At 32.0% G+C, this 25814-nt stretch overlaps 1 protein-coding gene across 2 annotated transcripts in view; it reads left to right on the top strand.

Annotated features, from left to right (window-relative positions):
* Positions 1 to 3093: 3093 nt before the first annotated feature.
* LOC145326039 (P-selectin-like) overlaps positions 3094 to 25814 on the top strand; it is a 154520-nt gene continuing 131799 nt past the window's right edge. The window contains exons 1-2 of one of the 2 annotated variants that reach the window (XM_080169134.1): positions 3094 to 3494; positions 5393 to 5687. In XM_080169134.1, the coding sequence (XP_080025260.1) occupies positions 5498 to 5687 (190 nt within the window). In that variant the 5' untranslated portion in view covers positions 3094 to 3494; positions 5393 to 5497. The remainder of the gene's footprint in view (positions 3495 to 5392; positions 5688 to 25814) is intronic. The other variant, XM_080169135.1, reaches the window with a different exon arrangement.

The following is a 25814-nucleotide window of genomic DNA, read 5'->3' on the forward strand; positions in this document are numbered from 1 at the left end:
AATGAACGATAATTTGATATACAGCCCCTGTGATAATAATCTAAACTATTAGTTGAAAAGTTTGGACACTTCTAGTTTAGAACCGACCAATCAAAAATCAACAAATGTACATTATTTTTCAGATTTAAGGTAATAAATAAGATAATGATGTTGTAAAATTTTGGGTACAGTGAAAGTTACATTCCAATGTCCCCTCCCTTCCTCCCTGCTTACACCTATAACATGACATCCGTAGCTAGTATATGCACTCAGAACATAACTAAATTCCTTATTTAATGCGCGCCCATATAATAGCGAGCTAGGGATCCTGGATCATTATTCAGACAAATTGTTTATTTTTTTTCTGTAATTGCTTATGCTAAAACATGCTGTATTTGGTGTTAATACATGAATTAGATACCATTTGTTATTTTTTTTAGGGATCTAAAGGGATAAGAAAAATTTTCTTTCCTTTCCTGTTGAAACGTTTGGACACTCACCTAAATAAATCAACCAATCAAATTGAAATGTCCCCCAAATTGTTAAGCAAACAAATAAGTAAATTTTTGGGACTATTGTAATAAACAACCCAATGTCCCCTTCCTTTCTGATTATTTTTCCTCTAAAAAAATGATATCACACGTTAATAAAAATGTCTTATTTTCTTTGCTTGTATTATGCATTTTACATACTTATGTACTTATGTTTAATAATAAGTTTGCTTCTAACAATATTGAATAAGTTTGCTATTGAATAATACCAAAAAGGAAATAATTAAAAAAATAGGTGACAAAGAAGATTGGAGTTATTGAAAAGTTATAAAAAAAACAATCAAAATTATCAAAAGTACTCAAAGTTTTTAAGCCAACAAATGTCTTTAAACTTTTGTTTTATTTACAGTCCAAAAGACCAAAACGTCCAATAGTCTTTAAAAAAATCATTGACTTGTTTTTTTTGCAAGCTTTGCTTTTATGAATATTTTCATACTTGCTTTCATTATTTGTTCTGTACTTTTTGCCATTTTTTCTTCAGTATACCTATCCTTGTCCATAATATAAATAACAATAGTATATGAATAAATGATATAATAAAAATGTTGCTTTTTTGTTGTTGTGAGAAGCCTTTTTTCTATGGCTATGTAGCGGCTAAACAGTGTCTAAACTGATATTACACGCTTCTGATTTTGTATAATTGCTTTAAAGTCTTTTGTTGTACGCTTTTCTTGCGTATGATATGTGACTCTTTATTATACATTTTGGGAGGGATAGATGAATAGATAATGAATTAAAGAGAGAAAAAGGCAGAAAGGGAGATTGATAGAGAGAGAGAGAGAGAGAGATTGATAGAAAGAAAGAGAGAAAAAGAAAGAAAGAGATTCAAGGGAGAGAGAAGGGAGTATCGTAAATGACGCAACCGGAGCGCATAGTGTGTGTGTGTGTGTGTGTGCGTGTGTCTCTGTGTGTGCGTGCGTGTGTGTGTGAGTGTGTATGCGCCTACAGCTGATAGAAAGGGTATGGGTAAGGTAGAGAGAATTTGGAGCGATTCTGTGTATTATAAGAGATACAATCGTCGTCGGTTAATCTTCAAGCGATGCCACACATTTTTGCTATTGTATTCCTACCAATAAATATTGTAAAACTATCAGGGAACTTTAGGGATAAAACAATGGACGTTAAATTGGAGGATATTCACAATGATTATAAACAAAATATCCCTTATGATTGAAATACTTCTTTGAAAGTTTGGACACTGCCAATTTTGAACAAACTTATCATAATTTAGTAGAAGTTACCCAAGTTTGGGTACAAGTGGAATTTAAAGTCCTATACCTCACTGAAAAATATTGTTAGTAATGTGATAAAAAAAACTTTTGTTTATTATTGTATTAAATAAATAATGCATTATTTGAATAGATTTTAAATAGAGTCACATTTATTGTAGAAAAACTAAAAACATATATTAATTAAGCTTAGTAGAAAATAGGTTAACTTTTGTAAAATATAGGTAGCCTAACTGGCAAAGAAGCATAAGTACCTTAGGCTACACATTGTTCTATTTTTATTTGTCGTTTTTGCATAAATAGTCCCTATAAAATAGAGTAATTGAATGTTTTCTTTGCATGTATGCAAGTCTGAAGCAAAATATCAATTGATTGGTCAACATAATTCTGCTTTTCAAAAAGTCCTTTAACAGATTTAAGTTATTTTCCACTTAGTTAAATTGGAAATGAAAATGTTATTTTTGTTCATGTATTAATTAAAAGCAAATTAAATCTGAAATGTTTGTACTTATTGGTTTTAGGCTATATTTCAGAGGTTGAAGGTGTTAAAGAAAAAAGTGTTGATCAGTGCCAAAACCGGTACATTACATGCTAAATTTCGGTGAGATATTTATTACAGATATTGTGGGGCCACCTCGTCGTCGGTTGTTGAGGTGGTTCTTGATATTTAGGAAAGGAGGTGGTGGCGCGGCGCAGCATGGGGGAAATGGGATGTTGCAGGAGGAGGAGATTTAGAGGAAGGGGGAGGGGCGGATAGATGGCACAAATATCAGGGTACATGTTGCCAACACAAATTTTAGAATACATCAAAAAGTCAATAATATTTGGAGTGAAAAAGATTACACTAAAAAGCACATTTTCCGTTATTGGTTTGTATTCTTTTTCACTAACATTAATTGTGTTACTAATATAAATTTTCTTTCACTCTCTCTTATAAATAAAATTTTTCTAGATACTAGTTAGGACTAGTACAAAAATTAAGAACAAAAAATATATTTTTAAATTCATTATTAGCAAAAATGGAGGGAGAAGGCAATAAAAGTTTAACAAATCTTTACAACAATCTTCCTTAAGAAACTATTATAACCTCATAAAATCTTATGTAGTACAATAACATGTTTTCAAAAAAACATCAACCAAAATAGAATAATTTTTTTTTTGAATTTATGATTGTTTTTGTGTTAAATATAAATCGATCCATTACAATAATGTTGATGTTAGAAATATCTGCATTATTAAAGAATTTAAACAAACATTTTGTTTTGGTATAATGCATCTTTAACCTATGGTCTTGGGCCTACATACGCTTTGGCAACTGTGCACTGCCTTAGACAGGCAGTTTGTGATAACCAGTTGGTTGTGAACCACCACATTAAGGAGCCCAGGGAAACTAACACACTCACACAAACACACACACACACACACACATGCACACTCCTAGCAGACACAAGAAACTCCTCTATAGAGCTAGGGAAACTGAGTGTGAGTAAATAGCGCAGGGCCGAGAAAAGAACCTTGAATCACTCCTCAGATATAATTACCCCATTATATTCGTTAATAATGTGATTGATTCTGAAACAAAAGTTATTTAATTATGTGATTTTATTACCACACAGTGACAGATTTAACTAGAAAATGTTATAATAATAATATTAAATAAATAAAAGCCAGTGAAAGGCAGTTTGAAAGCTGTTTGTGTTATGAAAAAAATGTGACTTTAGAATTTAAAGTGTAGGTAGCTGTTTCAACCATTTCTTTTGTACGGGAAAGTGTATTTTTAAAGCCACTTATTTATCAATAAAAAAGACTTTAAAATGCTTTTAAAATTTATGATGTAAATGAGTCATAATTCATAGATTTGTTTGTTAATTATCAAATGATTCGCCAAGTGAATCCGTTAATAATAAGTTTTGTTAAAAAAAAAAACATCCATAATGACTGAAAGAAAAATAAAAACAAAAGAATGAAAGATAAGAAATAAAACAAAATATCAATTTATGATGTTTTCTCATTCTTTGAACGAAAAACAAAAAAAAAATTAAAGAACAAAATAGATTTTAGATTGCAAAATTTTTTTTTATATAAAATTTTTAAATCTTTGCCTAAAAGAGGTTGGAATTTAAAATAGCTAAAACCATTGTCTTGTGTTTTTCTTTACACGTAATTTATAGTTTAAACATTACAACCGTTCTTGAGATCAAAAGTAACAAGTATTTAATCAAACAATAATACGAAAAAGCCTTATATTATTTTTATTTTGAATCAAATTATATTTTATTGAATACCAACGAATAAATTTTCATTAATTATCCTTAAACTAAAGTAACAGGATGTCAGTCTGTTTGTGTGAATGTGTGTTTCTACCGAAGGATCTCGCTAACCGCTGAACCGATCGGGTTCTCCTTAACAGGGTAGCTTCTCATAAGTCCCGGGAAGGTTTATAACTATTTTGGGGGAGGGTACCACCACCCTCCCAAGAGAAATGACAAAAAAATCGAATTTTTTTTAAATTTAGGGGAGACTTCAACGTCAAATAAGGTGGTATCGTACATAAAAAATTAACTTTAACAAACAAAAACATTTAAAGTGCCACTAGAGGCCCCTAGGGGCGTAGCCGCTAGTATTATATAAAGTACTAAATTGTTTTGTCTGTAGCATAAGAGTTCGATAATTAATAAACCGATTAAGTTTTCCATTTCAGGGAAGCTTCATACGGGTCCCGGGGTGGTTTTAGACTTCTTTCTTCTTTGGATTTAAGTCATTGGATGTTTTTCAGCTAATTTTCTGCCTCAGGAATACGAAGCCACAGAGGCTATGGGCAAAGCCGCCATTATAATAACAATAAATGAACAAAGCTTAAAATAACAATGATAAGTAGTACTAAATAAAATAATAAAACATAAACCAAAAAACATTAAAATAACCAAAAACAACACTGGTTGCAAAAAGAAATTTTGCATTTTTTGTAGCAAAACTGTTCTAGGACATTACCTTTTACAATTTGATGGAGATTGCTTAATTTTGGCACCAAGAGAAAAATTCCAGGCTTTTTCTTAAGCTTTGGTGCAGTGTAGTTAATGAACTTTTGCTATCTTGATGTCTTTGATTTCTGATCTTAGGCAAAAAAAAGTTTAAAATCGATAGTACAATTTCTAACATGTCTAAATTAATAAAAAAAAGGATAACCGTTTCGAACGTATGGATGGACTGACCCTAATTATAGAAAAGAATATCACTCAATTTAGATTTTTGCATATTATGTATGAGTCAACACTGAAAGACCCCCTTATTTCTAAAATAAATTGTAAATAAATAAGGATAGGGGTGAGGGGGAAGGTCTTTGTGTTTTTCACATTACCCCAACCTGCGGGGCCTTTACCTGCGTTGGCCTTACCATTTAACGTGTGAAAGTAACTGTCAACTAATTTTTTTCAATATTAAGGATTTTATACAAAAAGTTTCCATAGTAACATTTGTTTCATTAGCCAAGCTGTTAAAGGACACGCTTTTTGATGCTCTCTTTGTCAAACATTTTTTTAAATTTTATTGCAACAATTCAAAGAAAAATTTCATTTTGTTAATTAAGTGTTTTTGAAATGTTAATCTTTCCCGTACAAAATAATATTTTTTTAGGATAACTGAAAATATGTGATAATGTGAATTACAAAATTTGATTGTTGAAGTTAAAAAAGTGTACAAAAGTTTCTAAAAAAAAACAGTGATAAAAATCTACAAAAAATGAAGAAGTTACGAATCCTCCCCTACGCCCAGCTGGGCATTTTCTTGCTGCTGCGATCCGCCGTCCCCGTTGGGGGTGTTGAGGGGGATATTTGCCCCCCGCCGTCAGTACCTGTAGCCGCCACGTATCTGAATGTGACCAAGGGGTATAATAAACCCTCCTGGAAAATCAAATATGTTTGTGATCAAGGTAGGGATAATTTTAATTTTTGCAGGATGGCCATAAAAACTTTAAAAAACACCCGTAATAGCTTACAAGTAGCCGATTGAGCTCTGACCCCCCCCCTTCCAGACCTTATATTTGAAATAAATTGAAAATAAGGGGGTGGGTAATTGTTTCTATGAAAACCCCTGCGGGGGTCCTTAATCATGCGAGGCTACACAGTACCCAATTTAAGTTAACTAACCTAACCTAAAGTAATAAACAAACAAACGAAAAACGAAAGGGGGAGGGGGAGATATTATTGCTCAAAAGGTGAGATACGTTTTACAATAACGTTTTCCGATTCGTTGGTTTAACGACTTGGAGACTTTTATTAAATTTTATTGAATTTCAATTGATAAGTTGGTTTAATAAGTTCAGCGTCCAAGCGTTTCACCCATTAATTGTAATTTGCAGAATGGGTAATTTTTTCATCAATTTATCGGCCATTATCGTATCACGTTAGATCCCAGGAAAAAAAAACACTTGTCATTTCTTATTAATACAGCAATTAAAGTTTATTTTTCGACTACAAACAAATCTTTTTGTTCTGTAAATATTCCTATTCATCCTGCGCTTAAGAATTTTATAATTTCAATATATATTGTTGTGACGACGAGAGATTGGGAGGGTGGAATCTTAAATGACAGGAATTTTAGGAATTGCAAATGGGATAAAAAAATATTGTTGACCCTTCAATAACATTTTTGCCACCAACTTATTTTTGTCATTTAAAAATGTCAATAAATAAGAGCAAAGAGAAAAGATGTTGATGATTTCCTTGAGAGTGATTAGTCGAACACAGAAACCTCTCCAACCTTATTTTGTAATAATTTAAAATTAAGTTGGGTATTTCTTTCTTAAATTTAGGTCACCAGGTTTTTTGGTACTGAATAGACTCGTAGGTATGGAAAAAAATATTTTTTTTGTTTTTAAATAAAGTGGCGGTGTTTTCTGTGCTCGCTAAGCAAATTCAGGGAAATTAATTTACCATTTGATTTATCCATGAAACCTGTAAGAAAGGACATGACTATACAAAACTGTGTAGTTAGGAGCTGAGTATCTTCTGATAAACATCTACTCTTAACCAGGCAGGGAGGGGACAATATATTGTAAATTGCACCAGTTCCAAAAGTTTTCATAGACGCGTAATCTTATTTGTTTGTAAAAAAAAGTTTGGGTACTTGAATATTGATTAGTTGGTTACAAATTAGTTGTGTCCAAAATTTCAACCAATTACTAAAGGGGTAATTTTGTTTATTATCATTTTTTTTATAAACTAGCGGCTTCGCCCCTAGCCTCTAGGAGCTTTGCCCCAAGAGGTAATTAAAAAAAATGTAGAGCATGTGGTTCATATTCTTTATCTGCATCATAAAAAAAATTGAGGGGGGATTTTTTTTATTTCTTGGGGGGTTGAGGGTGTCCCACGCCCTAAAAAAATAGCCTAAAACCACAACAGGACCAGTAGGTATATTCCCTGAAGAGTAGAATCCGATCGGTTAAGTAGTTACCGAGATCTTAGAGACAGACGGACGGACGGACAGACATCATTCTACTTTGTTTTATAGATAGACTGACAAAAATAACAAACTTTTTTTTTATCTACAAATTCTACAGGATGAACGAACTACCCTTAAATGACAGGGGAAATAGCAACCTAAATGTACGACAGTATTTCTCCTGTCATAATATCCACGTAAATTTTCCATCAAATCATATTTTTAAGAGAAGGGAAATGATAAAAGTCCCCCATCTGTTTACTTGTAAACATATACATACATATTTTAAGAAAAATAAATTGCTGAATAGGATAAAAACATTTTTTTGTGTCCTTTTTTGTGGGGGGGGGGGGGGGCTGGGGGGGGGGTACAAAATTGAAAAAAGTTGAAAAAAAAATTTCTAAGAGGATAACGCCGAAACATGTTAACTTTTTGGCAACATTTTTTTTATTCCTAGTTCATAAGGTAAAGTTAAATGATATAAAGGCCTCTATACACAATACTGCTCGTTTGTTACTGTTTAAAGCTTCACTTTTATTGATGTTGTCATCCTTGTTAATTTTGCTTCATACCACAAAAAATGACCCTGCCGGTTAAAGTGAGAAAATAACAAGAACAATATGCTCATAAGCAGCGCAGCAATAACACAGAGGCCCTCCTGATGTTTAGTCTAAATACTTATTGAGTATTTATACTGCAAGCGTTTTTGTCTGTTTGCAAGTACGTGTTATCTATAATACAAAGTAGAAAGGTTTTTGTTGTTGTCTGAACCTTAAGATATATCTACTGATGAGTTCTTCGTTTCAGGGATGATAGGTCCAGGGAAGGTTTAGGGGGTTTTCCCAACCCTTCTTACAGAGCCTTAATTAATAGGAACTTACCCTCTAGTTAAATGAAAATAATGAAAAGTTGCTTTTAGATTAAATTGTAAACGATCTTTTTGTGATTAACTGTCAAAAAATTACAGAAAAAAACTGAAAATAGAGTAGCTACACCAACACAAATAAACAAATTACCGCAATTTAAAACAAAAGATTTTCTTTCCTTTTTAGCAAAAAAACATATTTTTGTAACGTTCTAAAAGTCTCGAGTCACCAACCAAATATGGATTTGGGAAAAAACTTCATTGAGCTAGAATAAAAACAGGATATTAAAAGAAAAGATTTAGATAATTTAAACTCGAAATTATAAAAAAATCAAACATCCTTCGAAAAGAACAGCCTTTTGATCATAAATTTTTTTAAAGAAAAAAAATTCTGTTTCAATAAGATTGTTTATGATATTGCACCTTTATTTAAGTTTTAGTCTAGAAGTACTTTTTTTGTAATTCTACATTAATATTTTGTTGAATTTTTGTCATAATTGACCTAAATGCTAATACATGGTCATTTAGGAATCAGAGATAAACAACCAAACAAAGAAATCATAAAAGAAAAAAACATTACTTATTTATGAAATGAAATTTGAAGAAGGACAGGTTAATTTAGGATAATTAAAAAAATGTGCTCCTATATCTTATGTATTTTTGGGTTTAATATTTATCAGGAAACCAAATTTACGTAGGGACAGAAAGAACAATGGATAAAAAATATATATCTCCCTTAACTTTTATGTAATACAGGGCTGTGATTCATCCAATTAATTCTATTTGAAAATACCGAAAATTAGAAATTTTGTTGGCATAGAGTTGGCGTAAAACTTGTTTTTTTTTATGTAGCTGAATGGAAGTGGATGAGAAGGGGGGGGGGAGAAATAAGGAAAGGGGGTAAGGATAGTTTAACTTAGAATTGTTTGTCTGATTCATATTCCCTAGTCCCTGGTGTAATAGGTTTTATGATCAGTAAATGCTGTATTCTCTGGACTACATAGTCAAATAGAGAGATGCGACTTAACTGAAATGATTAGGGAAGTAGATTAGTTTACCCTCCCTCCCACAGATTTCTAGAAAATTTTTATTCTGGAATCCAAGGCAAGATACTTGATAAGATAACAAAGATGAAAATATAGATAATAGGAATGGATAAAGGGAGAGGAAACTACAGTATATTTGGTTTCAGTAGATTTGTTAACAGCCGCATATTTTAAGTGTTTATAAGTTATACAGAAATAGGTTAATTGTTAACAAAATATTGTATATTAGGTGCAAGTTAAAATGAATGCAATTATCAAGTTTTTTTATATAATCATCCTCTAGAATCTAAGGGCGAAACAATTAGTTTTCTTTACAGCACGATGATTTTTATTTAAAATTATGAAGACTATTTTGAATAAACATTCCTATTAATTGTGGTAATATATCTTCTCGTATTCATTCGAATCCGGTGGATAGGAACCGGTTCTCATCCATACGAAAAAACTATGTCTAGCATCGTATTATATCCAGCTTTCTACGAATATAAAAATGTACTATCATACTATCCTTCGGCACCTCGGGGCTAAAAAAACTAGTTTTAATCTTATAATTGTACATTCTATATCCGCGGAAAGCCGTTTATAATACGATGAAAGAAATAACTATTACTTCCCATTTGTATTATTAAATCAAAGTACATTTTAACAGTTTTAAAAATAACTGATCATTCATCCCTGCTAAAATTTGTAATGAATCCAATCATGTAAGAGCTTATCCTCCCTCCCCCCCATTCTAATAGTTGCCAGGGATAGACCAATGAAAGAAAAATAATAAATCTCTCCCCATATTGTGGATAGTTAAATCATTCTATAAATTATCCTAATTGATCTGGATTGGTCTATAGAAAATCTGGACTCGTAAGTTATAAGATTATAGCCGATAAATTAATCTAAATCTCAATTATGATACACAAAAGTACCCTTACTGTAAATTACAATTAGTGGCTGAAACGTTTGGACCCTAATGTTTATAAAGCAACCAATTAAAGTTCCCAAAGTTGTTAAGCCAATGAATAAGAAAACTGGGACTAGTGTAATAAACAGCCCAATGTCCCTTCCCCTCCCGATAGAAAAATATTTTACACTTTGTTCCCTCAATGTTTGAAAACTAGTGTGTAAACCCACTATAATTTGGGGGAAGATAAAATTATCATCATAGAAGATCCCTAATGTTAACATGTACATTACACAGGGGGGTAGGGGACATTGGGCTGTTTATTACACTAGTCCCCAAAGTCTTGTAAAAAACGTTTTCTTATTCGTTAGCCAAACAACGTTGGGGACTTTTATTGAATTTTGATTGGTTGGTTCATTTAGTTCAGTGTCCATACGTTTGAACCACTAATTGTAATCTACAAAATAGGTAACTTTATGTATCATCATTCAGAATGTACATTAATTTATCGGCCATTGTCTTATCCCTTTAGATCTCTGTATAATATAACTATTCATGTTGTTTATAAAGTTTCAATCACTTAATTCTGACAACGCCCTTTACATTATAATATTCAATTTATAATACATACATACGTAAGTACATATACATACATAATATACATTGCATATCCTTATAATAAAGGATGTACTCAAGACTCTCTCTTTCCGCTTAACCGATATGGTTCTTCTTAGGTCCTGGGAAGTATTTTGAAACTATTTTGGGGGAGGGTAACACCAACCTCCCAAGAGAAAACTTCCCTGGAGAAAAATGACACACCAGAACTTTTTTCTCCTTTTTCTTCCCCCAAAGCCCCCTAGAAGCTTTTAGGGACGCAGCCGCCACTCATATGTATAATATTCAGAGACCTTAAGGGATAAGACAATGGAAAATAAATTAAAACACATCCCCAATTATGATAGGTAAGATACCCCTACTGTGGATTAAAATAATTGTTGCAAATGTTTGAAATCAATTTGTCAATATCAACATACCAAATTTAAAAATAAGACAGACCGACTTTAATTGTAGAAAAGCTTCGCTTTTATGAATTTAAAATATAAAATTAAATCAATATAAATTGTAAAGTCCTTGAAGTAAGAAAATATATAAAATATTTAACATTTTCAACGTTTTGTGGGAAGGATTTGAAGGGATTTTTTAAATTGAGCTCATTAATTTCCTAACCATAAAAATGGTCAAATTAGAAATTGATTTCAAGTAGTGCAGCTACATTTCAATATTACTGTCCAAAGTAACGTTAATTAGAATAGTAGAGGATACCTAAAAATATATATTCGTTATCAAATTATTTATGTTTAAAAACTTTAATTCTATGATAAAATATATGCTATTTTAAAATTCTTTTTTTTCCAGGGGTGATTTCTCTTGATTAGATGGGAGTACCATAAATAGTTATAAACCTTTTCTAGACTTATAAGTAGCTTCACTGTAAAGGAGAACCATATTGGTCCTGTGGTAGTGAGATCATAATCTATCGACAGACAACAATTATACTACATTATATTACTACATTATTGGATATAGCCTAAATAATACTTTTTTTTGAAGGCGAAAAATTTAAAGCAAAGTAGTTTTTGGGATAAATTTCTGTCACTATTTATTTCCAAAATGAAAATGAATTTAGATTCTTTCAATGAAAAAAATCATTCTTGTATTTATACTTTCAACCCACTCTTTGCCTTTAGGGGAAAATGAAAATTTTATCATATCATTTACAAATGGACCTTATTTGGATTTCAAATTCCACATATAAAATCATCTTATCCGGATCAAACTTTTTTTAGGACAGACATACAATCATCTTACTACTCTTATCTTTATATAGCGTAATAGGATATCTGCCTATATGCATGTCCAGTAAGATCCTGATGTCGGCTACAACTATTAATCTACAATTTTTAGGAAAGTTTAATATTGGTCAGGGGCAGGAATTAGGCTTTTTGGTGGGAAAAGAGGTGTTTAAAAGTTTACCCACCCTTATAAAAAGATTGTTCTTTTAATATAGAACCTAGAGACTGGGGACGCACTATGCAATGTTGTAGGGAAACATTATAATTTTAGAACTATACCGAAGCTAGTAAAAGTGGCTGACTTAGATTATGGCGTCAAAAAAATTAACCAATGAGAGGCCAGTATACACTGTAATTGACCAATGGTAAAAATTGTTGTGGCCTCTAATTGGTTAATTTTGTTGACGTCATAATCTGATTCAGCCACTTTTACTAGTTTCATCATACCGCTTACAATTGTATAAGTTGGAATTAAGCAGTGATGGAGGGGACATTGGACTGTAAATTAAACCAGTACGCAAAGCTTTATAACTACCTTTTCTTTTTCGATTGCTCAAAACTGTTGGTATTATTTTGATTGGTTGGTACCAAACATGTAGTTTGACTTTTAAATCAATCTACAGGAGGAGTAATGTTGATTTTCTTTATCTTCGCGGATGTCTATCAATTTATCGTGCATTGGCTCATCCAATCGGAGGAGACTCTGAAAAAAAGAAAATAAAACCATCCAAAGCATTCCAAGGAACTAATCCCTTAGGATCCCTGGATATAAGGAAATGTAAAAAGCGGACATGAACTTTGACCTTTGCTTTTCATTCTCTTTACACTACATTTTCTTTAAATAGACATGACACATGGCTTTACGCTTTTCTAAGCAACAAATACACATACAAACACACACACACACACACACACACACAACAAAATAAACCAACACACACACAAACACGTCTAAATACACCAAAAAAATAAAACTTAAAATCTATCCGTATCTCTCTATATATTTTTGTGTAGTTTCAAAATCGTCCAAGTGTTTATTTTTAAGTATTTTTCGTAATTGGCCTTTAAACAGCCATAAGACTTACAAAGTCAGAAGAAGTTGGAAGTATTCATAGGGTTGAATTACAAAGTGCTACGACAATTATATTCATCAGGGATCTTGAACAATTAACAATCCTTTTTTTACCATTAAGTTTTAACTCTTATTTAATTTAAAAAAAAAAATAATTTCAGGTATGTTCCTTTTTTGAAGTTGTTTTAAAGTTTATGATTGTTTTGGCGGATATTAAAATGAAAAATTAAAGATTAAAACTAGTTTTGTTAGCTAGTATTAATTTAATTACTTTTTATTTTAATATTCACAGAAAACCCGCGGTAATACGATGCTATTTATAAGATTTTTCAGTATAGCTGAGAACTGGTTCTCATCCAGTGGATAATAATCTGTTTCGACGCCATACTGGAAAGTATATGACTGTCCTATGAAACTATGACTTAGCTGTAATGTGCGTAGGACGTGGTCGTGTCATGAGGAAAAACTGGTCAAAATTGTTTAATCAAAACAACGAAAGAAAGGATTATGAAAAAAATGGTTTTTGGACTTGTTTTTATATTTGCCCCTACATACATTCTACCCCTGTGGGGTCTTTATAAACACCAGTTTTTAAGAATAAAATTTGCCTTTAAACTAAACTAAGTTATGTTAATTGGATGCAATAAACACTGGTCAAAAAATGAAAATGTCTATTTTAGGATCTTGCCTTGGCACGCTTTTTTAACCTTTACCCTTTCCAACTGGGATAGGGGTTGTTATTCAGAGATTAAAATCGATTTGATTCATGTTAGGTATCTTTGATGACAAACTTCCATTTGTTTCTAAATCTTTTGCAGCAAAAGATTCTACGAAAGCTAATTCTCAAATGTTTTACATAAAAATATTACATTGCACATTGGGGCAAATCAACCAAAAAGGGGATTTAATTATTTAGTACCCTTAAAATTCATCTCACAAAAATTTCATTTTATACTTTTTTGTAGGTAATTTAACAACAAACAAATTTGCTTTTATGTTTTTTTCTGTCATTTGAAAGGAACATGGAGATAAAGGTCATTTTATGAAGGTAGATAGAGAATTACCAGATTAACCCCTCCCGAAAATAGCCCCCCCCCCTTACCCTATCCATCTATCTATCCATCAATCTATCCATCTATCTATCCATCTATCTATCCATCTATTTATCCATCTATCTATCAATCTATCTATCCATCTATCTATCCATCTATCTATCTATCCATCTATCTATCCATCTGTCTATCCATCTATATATCGATCCATCTATCTATCCATCAACTATTCATCTCTTTATCCATCAACTATCAATTTATCCATCCATCAATCTATCCCTCTATCTAACCATCCATCTATCTATCTGTCTATCCATTTACTTATCCATTTATCTATCCATATATCTATTCATCTACCTATTATTATGAAGGTAGATAGAAAATTACAAGATTAACCCCTCCCGAAAATAGTCCCCCCCTACCCTATCCATCTATCTATCCATCAATCTATCCATCTATCTATCCATCTATCTATCCATCAATCTATCCATCTATCTATCCATATATCTATCCATATGTCTATCCATCTATCTATCCATCTATCTATCCATCTATCTATCCATCTATCTATCCATCTATCTATCCATCTATCTATCCATCTATCTATCCATCTATCTATCCATCTCTCTATCCATCTCTCTATCCATCTATATATCGATCCATCTATCTATCCATCAACTATTCATCTCTTTATCCATCAACTATCAATTTATCCATCCATCAATCTATCCCTCTATCTATCCATCCATCTATCCATCTGTCTATCCATTTACTAATTTATCTATCTATCCATATATCTATTCATCTACCTATCCATCTATCTATCCATCTATCTATCCATCAACTATCTTGAATTTCGTGTTTAAAATGTCTAATTAGGGGTTTTGGTTATCAGAGCAATATGAGAATTTTTTAGTAGCGCAGCTACCCTATCACTAGCTTTTTTGGGCCCTTTAAAGTGTAACTAGGTTAATTGTAGTCCGATTTTAGTGTTCAAAGTGTCAAATTTGGGGTCATGGAATTCATTTCAGTAGGAGGGGAGGGGATGGTGTAAATGGGGGTGGATGGGGATCCTTATTTTAGCAAGCTACAAGTTTCACTTTATTTTTATGTTTAATAAATCCATTATAAATGTGGGCATGATTAACCTAATTTTTTTAACTAATATCTATATTTATAATGATATTATGATTCTTGTTTACTGTTTATATGTATACTAGCGGCTTCGCCCCTAGCCTCTAGGGGATTTGCCCCAAGAGGTAATTAAACAAGGATGACAACATCCATGAAAGAAGCGAAGCTCTGAAATGGAAGGACAAACGAACATTAACACTTGTGAAGTGTCAGAACTGAATATTAATGCATGTCTATACAAAATTGTAATTAACCCTTAACGGTCGGGGGGGGGGCGTTGAACGCCCCCCCATCCGGTTTTTTCTATCTCATTTTCTGTGTGTGAAAGATAAAGAGCCCAAACTGCTTGACTTTTTAAGTATGGGTATGACACATAACTGAGAGTTGGAATTTTTTGAATATCTCCATCCTGGCGGGCACAGGATGCCAGCAAACCTGGCAGGGTCATCCAGGTAAAGAACAAAAATTTGTTTTTGACTTAAACAAAGCATTTTATCTTACCAAAATACTAAAATATCCTCTAGTAGTAGATTCTCATATTAAATACAGGTGTTCAAGTCAATTTCAGGTTCCAGGTATGATCCTGCAGGTCCTGATCCTCCAGGTCTCCAGAAATCTTTAAAATGCTCCTGTGGCCGCAATTTTTGACTTGGAGACTTCAAATTTTAAACTTAAGCTTTTCTTACATGTCTACATAATGCATTAAATTTTCATAAAGATCCGCCGCCGTTTTCCCGCCGACCACCGACTGCGGCGGCTGGCAGCTGCCAAGTACAGCTGCGGCCGCTGAAACCTATGTTTTGATATTTCAAATATAAAATTTAAATAAAAATAAACATTTTCTGCAAAAAAAAAAATTTTTCTAGCTTTAAAAATAAAAAAATTACAGCCGTTTGAAATTTTTAAGTAAAAAAGGACCTAAAAACAAAGGTTGTTAAATAAAAGGGTGAAGGAAGCGGAAATTGACCTTGACTTACTTAAGGTCGGAAATTCACCATTAAACAGGGGACTTGCACAAAAAATGTTAGCCCTCTAGCTCTAATAGGAACTGAGATAATGAGGGGGGGCGTTGAACGCCCCCCCCCCGACTGATTAAGGGTCGGCAAGGGGCCCGACTGTTAAGGGTTAAAACTGATTAAATACATGTTACTGTTTAAGTACTTAGTACATACTGAAGTTTTTAGGACTTGATCATAGAGATGCTTCGCTTATAACAATAGACGTTATTGAAATAGGAATCAGTATTCAAAAAATCAGATGAATAGGATATTTTTAACATTCAAAACCATTATTTGTTGTCAAAAAAGTAAAAATCAGCTTGTTATATGGATGTACGGACTTATAGAGTTGCTGTGCTTTCTAAGTCGTACCTAACTGTTGTAGAAATCAGCATGAAAAGTTTGAGATCGATAGGACAATTCTAGCCTGTTTAAGTTAAGTAAAAAAGCTAACTGTACCAGACGTACGGACGGACCGACCCTAATTATAGAAATATGAAAAAATTGAGGGGGATTTTTATTTTTGAAAAAGATCTTTAAACAACCACAGGACCAGTAGATATATTCCCTGAAGAGTAGAATTCAATCAGTTTAGTGGTTAGCGAGATCTTAAGGGATGGGCGGACAGACAAACAGACATCAAGCTACTTTGTATTATATATTTACACCTAGGGATCTAAGGAACAAAACAATAACTGATTAATATGTAGATCCCCAATATTGATACATATTTAATAAATACATATTCAATAAATTATATTACAAAATTATTTGTCTGTAGATGACAATTAGTGGTTGAAAAGTTTTGACACTCATCAACAACACTTAATGAACCAACCAATAAAAAATCAATTAAATTTCCTGAAGTTCTTATGCTAACGCGCGAATATAAAAACGTTATTATAAAACTTTGAAGTTTGGGGACTAGTGTAATTAACAGTCCCCTCCCTTTCTAAATAAAACTGCTGACTTTAAACATGAATACCCTGTAACTACATAATTTAAAAACAAAGCATTACCAATAGACAGACAGATAGACTACTTGCTAATTCAAATTTAGAATGATTATAAGAACCTCACGTTATTTGCATATTAACTTTACCTTTTCGCAGTGAGGTAGGGGACATTGGGCTGTTTATAACACTAGTCCCCAAAGTTTTACAGTTGTGTGTTCAAACGTTTTAACTACTAACTTTAATCTACAAAAGGGGTAATTTTGTGTATTATCATTGGGGATGTACAACAATTTATTGACCTTTGTCTTATCCCTTTAGATCCCTGATATTTGTAATAATCTATAGAAACGATTATTTAGTAACATTAAAACATCAAACATAAAGAGGTTTAGATTTAGGTTTAGCCCCCCCCCCTCTCCCCCCCATCATTTAGTGCAATAGAACTTGAAAATATTTATTATTAACTTTAATTCTAAGTCAGAATAAATATTTCCCAATATGTCTATGTTTCTGTGTCTTTTATTTATTTGAATTATATCTTAAGTTTTGACTTTAAAAGCGCATTTAAACGCCTTTTCTTACAAGCTTTTCGTGCACCCACGTTCAGAAAACGGGCTAAAAACCCCTACGGGGGCGCGGGGGGGTAAATGAGACCAGTACAGGCGATTATGATATGTCTTTGGGTAATCAAATATCGTATTTTTAGTCGGTGGCAACCAGTGAAAACATGTTTCCTCTTACTGTCTTCTGAAATGTTGATTAAAAAACAAACAAATAAAAACTAAAATCTTGACTTCAACTAGAATTATTTAAGACTAATTTCTTCAATTTGTGTTTTTTTCTTTTATACTGTCAAAATATATGTAATGCATGACTCATCAGAAGTTATTTTGTCTAATTACGTTAATTCTAAGAGATTTTATAATACTTTTAAAATAGTTGGTGAAACACAAAAAGTATGCCTTTTTCTGTAAGAAAATTTTTGCATTTCTTGACTTCCATGCATTAGAATGCTTACTTAAAAAGCGTATTTTTACGATTCCTTTGAAATCTGATGTACATTGGGTATGATAATGCTCATAGAATGTTTAAAACTTGATTTGGGGGTGGTGAATTGTTGCCCCTTGTTGCCCCTATGTGCATTGTATAAATTGATTAGAAATGTTGAATATCTACTCCTGTCCTAAACAATTTTTTTTAGCATTGTCGGTTTTTATTCAAAGAACAATTTTGAATGAAGCTTTAAGCGTTAGGCAAATTATCAAAATATTTGTCTTGGGGGTGGGGGGGGGGGGGCAGGGGGTGGGGGGAGATATATCTGCACTCTCCCTGAATATTTTATTTTACACGACCCTGTTTAAAAATTTCAACCTTTTGAAACAAATAAAATTTAATAATAAAAATCATTAAGTTTTTAATTTTCTTGTCAATCAAAATATTGAAAATTTGACTTTTAAACATTTTCTTGTCTTTATTGATTTTATCTGTTTGATTACTAAAAGCGAGACCTACGCTATAATTTCTTACATGTCTGTTAATGCACTCTAGAGCAAAGTATAAAGCTATTGTAAATATATAGATTGAATTTTGAAATATTAATCTTTATACACCAGAAAGCTTTTTTCAGTGCCTACAAAAAATGACGTCACATTGGCCTACTATTGGTACATTAAAATGTACATATATTGGCCTACCATTGGTAATTTAGTCTGTATATTGGCCTATCATGGTCATTTGTATTGTATGGCGTCATTTTTTATAGACACTATAAAGAGCTTATTACATTAGATTTCAACTTTCAAATTCTGCTATGATCATAAGATTTTACGTTTGCAATTCAAATTCAATTTCTAATATTCTTAACAATAGTCTTTTAAAATATAATTCTTTCTAAAACCTTCTAAATTCCTCACTACTTATGAAGATGGTGAGTTAATTTAGTGTCCTATTTTGTACATAAGTGTACAAATATTTTTTTTAAATATACCAAAATGAACAAAACATATTGATTTTAAAGCCTATATTAATTTTACTTCTTGAAGCAGTATCTTATTAATTAATTGCCTTTTTAAACTTGCGTACATTTTCGGTCAACTGGTTGTCTGTCATCCTAAATTCCTTATTACAGAGTACTTATGAGAAATAAGAAACATGACCATGTAAAAATATTGAATAAGAAACAGTAGGGGCTTTTCTTGTCCAAAATGGCAGGGATGGATAAAAACCTTCCAAAAAACCACAAGGTATCTGGTATATATACTACGGAATATATTGATGTACATTCCCAATGATGATTAACAAATTTTCCCCTCTTTATGGATTAAAATTATTGGTTGAAAAGTTGCACACAGCTCGTTTAAACGAACCAATAAAAGTTAATTTTGCCCAAATTTGGAAACCAGTGAAATTTACAGTCTAAAGTCCCCTCCCTATTAAAAAAACACACACAAAGGTTGAATATTTTTATATTTAAATTCTTCCATAATGTATTATTTATTTTTCAGTATTCTTATCCAAGTATATGGTAAAACATTCCTTTTTACACAAATCCTACACACATATACTACTTACAAGCAAGAAAGTAAGGAGGGCAAAATCTTTCTTAATGTTTTATAATGTTAAAACGAAAACATTAGCATTTTCAAAAGAAAGGGCGTGGGGATAATTCCGTGCTCGATAGGCTTTTAAAGGGAAATCACGGATTAGCATAACTATGAGGTCAAGTACATGAACTTTTTTGAGGGGGTTTTACAGGTTTTTGGTAATTTAATTAAGTATAAGAATACTTGTACTATAAAGGTTACCTGTAATAAAGGTTTTTTTACTTTCAACAACTTCCATCACTGTAATTTTATTATTTTTGTACGATAATAGTTATTTCTCGTATCGTATTATAAACGGCTTTCCGTTGATATAGAATGTACAATTATAAGATTAAAACTAGTTTTTTTAGCCCCGTGGTGCCGAAGGCACTGGCTAAAAAAATAGTTTTAATCTTATGATTGTACATTTCTATATTCGTAGAAAACTGGATATAATACGATGCTAGACATAGTTTTTTCGTATTCATGAGAACCGGTTCCTATCCACCAGATTCAAATGAATACGAGAAAATTTTTTTATGTCGACTAAACTTTCAATTAAATTAATATAATACTCTTAACGTGTTCTATGGTAAAATAGAAAACTTTAAAATGTATTTTAAATAGATAAAAAGTGTGTATTTGTAATATAAAGTTTAATATATAAAGTTTTAATAGTGTAATAAGTAAGAAGGCTTTAATTTGTTACCTCTTTAAAAGATTGTCAAATTGATTGTTACTAGCTTGTATGGCTTGTAGCTATTTTTTGCTCTCAGGGCGCGGGATAAATATTCTACAGGGTGTCCCTCGTAAACTGGTTTTTTTTAAAACACTTATTACTCCCTTAATATTTGAGCTAGCTTAGTAAAATAAAAAGTATTTTACAGCCTACAACTGACCATTTAATGATATAGTGATGAAAAATCCGCAAAGATAACAGAAAAAAATCTACAAGGTAATACATAACAGGCTGATTTTAGTGAATATAAGACTAATCCACAAGAAAAATATGCCTTAGTTAACTTTAAAAGCAGTTGGTGGTCAAACGGTGGATCACAAAGACTTACTCCAGACATTATAAGAACTGGCTTTGTAGTATAATTTAAAAAATCTGGTATATTTCAGGTTCTTGTGTGCATTTGAAGCGAGCTCTCATGAAAAATTAACAAAGAAGATCAATATTATGCCTATATTTACATATTGTTCACTTATATTACACTTCAGATTCTTGAATATTGCGAATTTCTGGTATGCCATGTCAAGCCTGTTCTATTTTTGTGCTTAGAAATTCTGAGCGAACAGCCGTTTGGACCCTAACTAATCCTAGAGTTCACAAAGCAAATATTTTCTTGTGGGTTAGTCTAAATTCAATAAAATGAACCTCTTATGTAAAACCTCGTAGATTTTTTCCTGTTTATTTTGTGGATTTTTCATCATTACCCCATAAAATGGTCAGTAGTAGGCTGCCAAATACTTTTTAGTTTACTAAGATAGCTCAAATATTAAGGGAGTAATAAGCGTTTTTAAAAAACCAGTTTACGAGGGACACCCTGTATATAAAAAAGAAAAGTGATGTACTTAAACAATTTTAAGCTAGCACTATCTTTTGATTAGTTTTGTCAATAAATCACCGAATATGACAATTTGATTAGAAAGGTCTTTTAATTATAAGTATTTTAAATTTTATTATTTTAAAATTCTACTACAATAAATATGGCAGATTTTGTAATTTTAGAGGATTTTTGTTGGGGCTGATATACAAATGTACAGTTCACAGTTACAGGGTAGTTACGTAACTACAGGCAAAGATTTCAGTACAAAGCAAATAAAGCAATAAGCAATATAAACATATTTTCAGTATGGCTTCAAAACCGATCAATATCCGCTAGATATGAAACGGTTGTAAGACATTCTGAAAAGTCATATATCATATTTTATAAATGACAATTTTCCACGAATAATAAAATCCAAATCATAAAAATATTACCAGTTTCTTATCCCGTGCTTTTGACCCTTCGGGCCAACAAAACTAGAATAAATTTAATAATTTTTCATTTTACTATTCATGGAAAGCTCTTCCAAATTATAAAAAGTCTACAATGTAAATTTTTAATAAATATTGTCCCTTATCCCTGGCTGTTGTAAGCTTGTAACATGTGAATGCCTTGTTGTTATATTGTTTTCTTGCCGGGGAAAAAGGAAGTGGCGAACAAAAAAATATTGGAAATTGTACCTACTTCTGCTCTACAAGACGTTTGACACTATTTCATTATAAATGTGCGTAGCTTATTGATAAACAGGTTTTTAGGACTTTATATTAACTTTTAATTAAGATCAAAAGTTTGGTTGTATTTTTGAAATGTTTTTCATTATCCTTTTTATCCACTTAAAAAAAATGTAAGTGTACAATATATAAATGTATTGTTGTATGTAAACTAAGGCATATATTAGATATAACTTTTTATAGATGGCCACGTTTTGGGATATTTAAGGAGACCTTCTTCTCCAATTTTTTTGATTTGAATTAATAATTGATAATTTGCAGAAAACAAAGACTCAAAACGTGAACCCAGCATTTTTAAGCTGCACAAGCTATGTTAAAAATGTTCATTAAACTTATTTTAGGATCATAAATGTCTGTATTAAACTGATTTCAAAAACATTATCTCATCGGGGTTTCCTAATACCGCTATTGTATAATTCTAAGGGATCTATAGGGATAAGACAATGGCCGATAAATTGATGTACATCCCTAATGATGTTGCACAAAATTACCCCTTCTGTAGATAGCAATTAGTGGTTGGGACGTTTAGACATTCAACTTATTAATCCATCCAATCAAAATCGATTAATTCCCTAAAGTTGTTGAGCACAAGGAAAAGAAAGCATTATTTTATAACTTTGGGGACTAGTAAAATAAACAGACTAATGTCCCCTCCCTCCCTGATAAAGCTGAACATACATGAAGTTAGGGGACATTGGCCTGTAAATTGTACGGGAAAGTTTTTTCATATTCGTTGGCTTAAAAACTTTGGGTACTATTATCAAATTGTGATTGGTTGGCTCCAGACTAGCAGTCTCCAAATTTGTCAACAAATTCTTGTAATCTAGAAACGGTATAATTTTGTTTAACATCATTGTAGATTTACACAAATTTATCATCAATTGTGTTATCCTTGAGATCCCTGTGCACATAGAAGAACCATTACTTGAAATTCATTGTTTTAAATTTCAAGGCCGAGAAAATGAAGGGGTTTGTGCGTGAGAGAGAAAAGAGAGGGTTGACTTTTCTAAGAAACAGTTAGTGTACTCATATTATATAAAAGTAGTAAGCTTTTTGTCTGTATCGAAGGATCTCGATAACCGCTGAACCGATGTGTTCACCTTTACAGTGTTGCTCCTTATAGGTCCAGGGAAGGTTTTAACTATTTAGAGGAAGGGTATCTCCACCCTTCCAAAAAATGTGCCTACCCCTCCAATTTCTTTATTTTCTTTTTAAAAATGGGCCGCTAGTCCTAGTCTATGTTAAGATGATCTTGCTCCTAGACACCGCTTGAATAATAAAATGTAGTTACTTATTCGAATACGGATTAGATTTGTATTTAGATTAAAATTTTTATAAAACAATCAATTATAAATATTGAATAAGTTACCCCCTCCCTGATATATTAGAGTTCCTTTGCTTTCCTACTTTTTCTAAGCAACAATTTTATTCGCTTCAAAAACGTTATTTAGTAAAAGTAATTAAAAGACAATACCTTCTCAATAATAAAGTTATTTTGTGGATATTTGAAAAAAAAAGAAAACGGGCAGCCACGCCGGAAGTCGCACGCTGCTTCCGCGGATGAATACAAATTTGTGGCTGCAGCTGAGTAGGGGTTACAGTGGAAATAGCTGCAATTTAGCGGATGTGGCGAATAGCCGAATTGAAGTTTTGTGGCTTTGGCCTATTTTGAAAGCCTCGCCGCTGGTGATTACTGTTGCTATGGTAGGATTAAGACACCTATGTTATAGCGCTTCTTATAAACTATCTTGGAACCTACTATATGTACATATAATTGAGAGAAAAATAAGGTCAATACTAAGAAAGGTTACTACTTAAGGATGGTATTTTTATTAGACGTTTCAATACCAATCATTGCCTTACAAGGGTTTACATACAATTTTCTTGTAAATTTTAGGGCAAGAAAAATTAGATTTAGTCTGGGGATTTTAGAAGGGATAAGACATTTGATGATAAAATGATATTCAGGCCATAATACAATTAACGATATTATCACAGCTATAGATTACAATTATTGGTGAAAAAGTTTGGACATTGAATAAGCCCAATTAAGATTTGATAATGTTTTTACGTCAACTAATGGGAAATATAAAAATTTGGGGACCCTTTCACCTATGAAGAACTGACAAAATGCATTATAGAGTAACTACGATACTAAAAAAAAGAGTAACAATATGATAATTATGTGATTAAAGGGACTTTTTAACAGTAATTAAATATGGCCACAAGCTTTTTAACTAAAGTTTTAATATCTCGTTAACAAAATATGCATGTTTAAATGACTTTTTATGTAAAGGTTTTCCATATCATCTAAAATGGGTCACCTTTATCCAAAGCGGGGAGGGTAAAAGTATTCCTGGGGTGGGGTAAATATTTGAATAGGGAGCGATTACTCCCAATAAAGTTTAGAATTTAACAAGGACCTATTTTAAGTACATTTACTCATATGTCCCTTAAAAAAATCATGAAATGACTATCATAGATATCCTGAAAAGTACAGCTTAAACGGTTCACGGTCTTAAGCTTCTGACAGACAGAAAGACAAAAAGAGAAAATGTTATAGAGACTAAAGAGCAAAAAAGGTAGATTAAGATATTATATATAGAAGTTAAAAGTTTGAATACTGTCATTTTGTACAAAAAAATCTTAATTTTTACTTATCCTCAAAAATTACTATCGCATTAACAGCATTTTGAAGCAGTGTTGTTTTTATTATTGCAGGGAAAAAGAGATATTAAATTGACGGTAAATTTATATTTACTTATATATATACACATATTAGCCTGTGAGGGCCCTACTGAATCTGGAGATTGGACTGTTTATTATCCTAGTCCCCAAATTTTTATATAAATTCTTATTCGTTGGATTAACAACTTTGGGTACTTTTCTTGAATTTTGATTGGTTGATTCATTAAGTCGCGTGTCCAAACGTTTTTACCACTAAATGAAGGTGCAATTTAGTGTATCATCATTAGGGAATTACATCAATTTTTCGGCCATTGTCTTATCCCTTTAGATCCCTGACTTAAAAATCTTTGTCTGTGTGTCTATGTGTGTGTGTGTGTGTGTGTGTGTGTGTGTGTGTGTGTGTGTGTGTGTCTGAACGATGCCAAGTTCAAATTTCCAGTTCCTACTGAGATTGCCAAATGCATGTTTGTGTGTGTGTGTGTTCCAAAGATATATTACTTACATGTACAAAACAGACAGCTTTTAACCTTTTCTAGACTAACACATAACTTCCATGCTAAGCACATCTATATACATATATATATATCGTATAATGAATTTAGTTGTCTCAATCTGAGCCTATCAGCTGCTTCCCTAGTGTCTCTGTATTTGTGCAAAGGGGTGAGAAGTAACTGAAAAATAGCCTAAAGCTATTCCAAGGCTGAAATCTAAAACTAAAGGGTCACAAGAATTTTTTTTTTGGTTGGGGCTTAGAGGTTACAGACAAAGCCACCAGTATTGTACAAAATAGAAAAGTTACTGTTTATGAACTTGTTTATATGTAAATGTTTTTAAAAGTGCTGCTAAGACCACTTACTTGAATTTGAATTTACTTAGGAGCTTACCAAAATGCTTTATATTCTTGGCGTCTAAGTTTACACTTACTGACTGACACATTTTCTGCTTAGATACCTATTTCCAGTTTAGCTTCGAAACTGATTAATATCCGATTGATTAGATCCGGGTCTGAGACGTACTGTAAGATTATGTATCGTATCTTATTTTAGACAATTTTCCCCGAATAATAATATAAAAATCATAAACGTACCATTTTGTTGGCCAACTTTTGTCAAACAATCATTGTTAGCTTTTCATTGCTGCGCTACTTATGGGCAAGATTGAATATATTTTTCTCCCGTCCATACATATGAA

The sequence above is a fragment of the Acartia tonsa genome, chromosome 8, assembly GCF_053477335.1.
Source record: "Acartia tonsa isolate MP-2025a chromosome 8, ASM5347733v1, whole genome shotgun sequence".
Lineage (NCBI taxonomy): Eukaryota > Metazoa > Arthropoda > Copepoda > Calanoida > Acartiidae > Acartia > Acartia tonsa.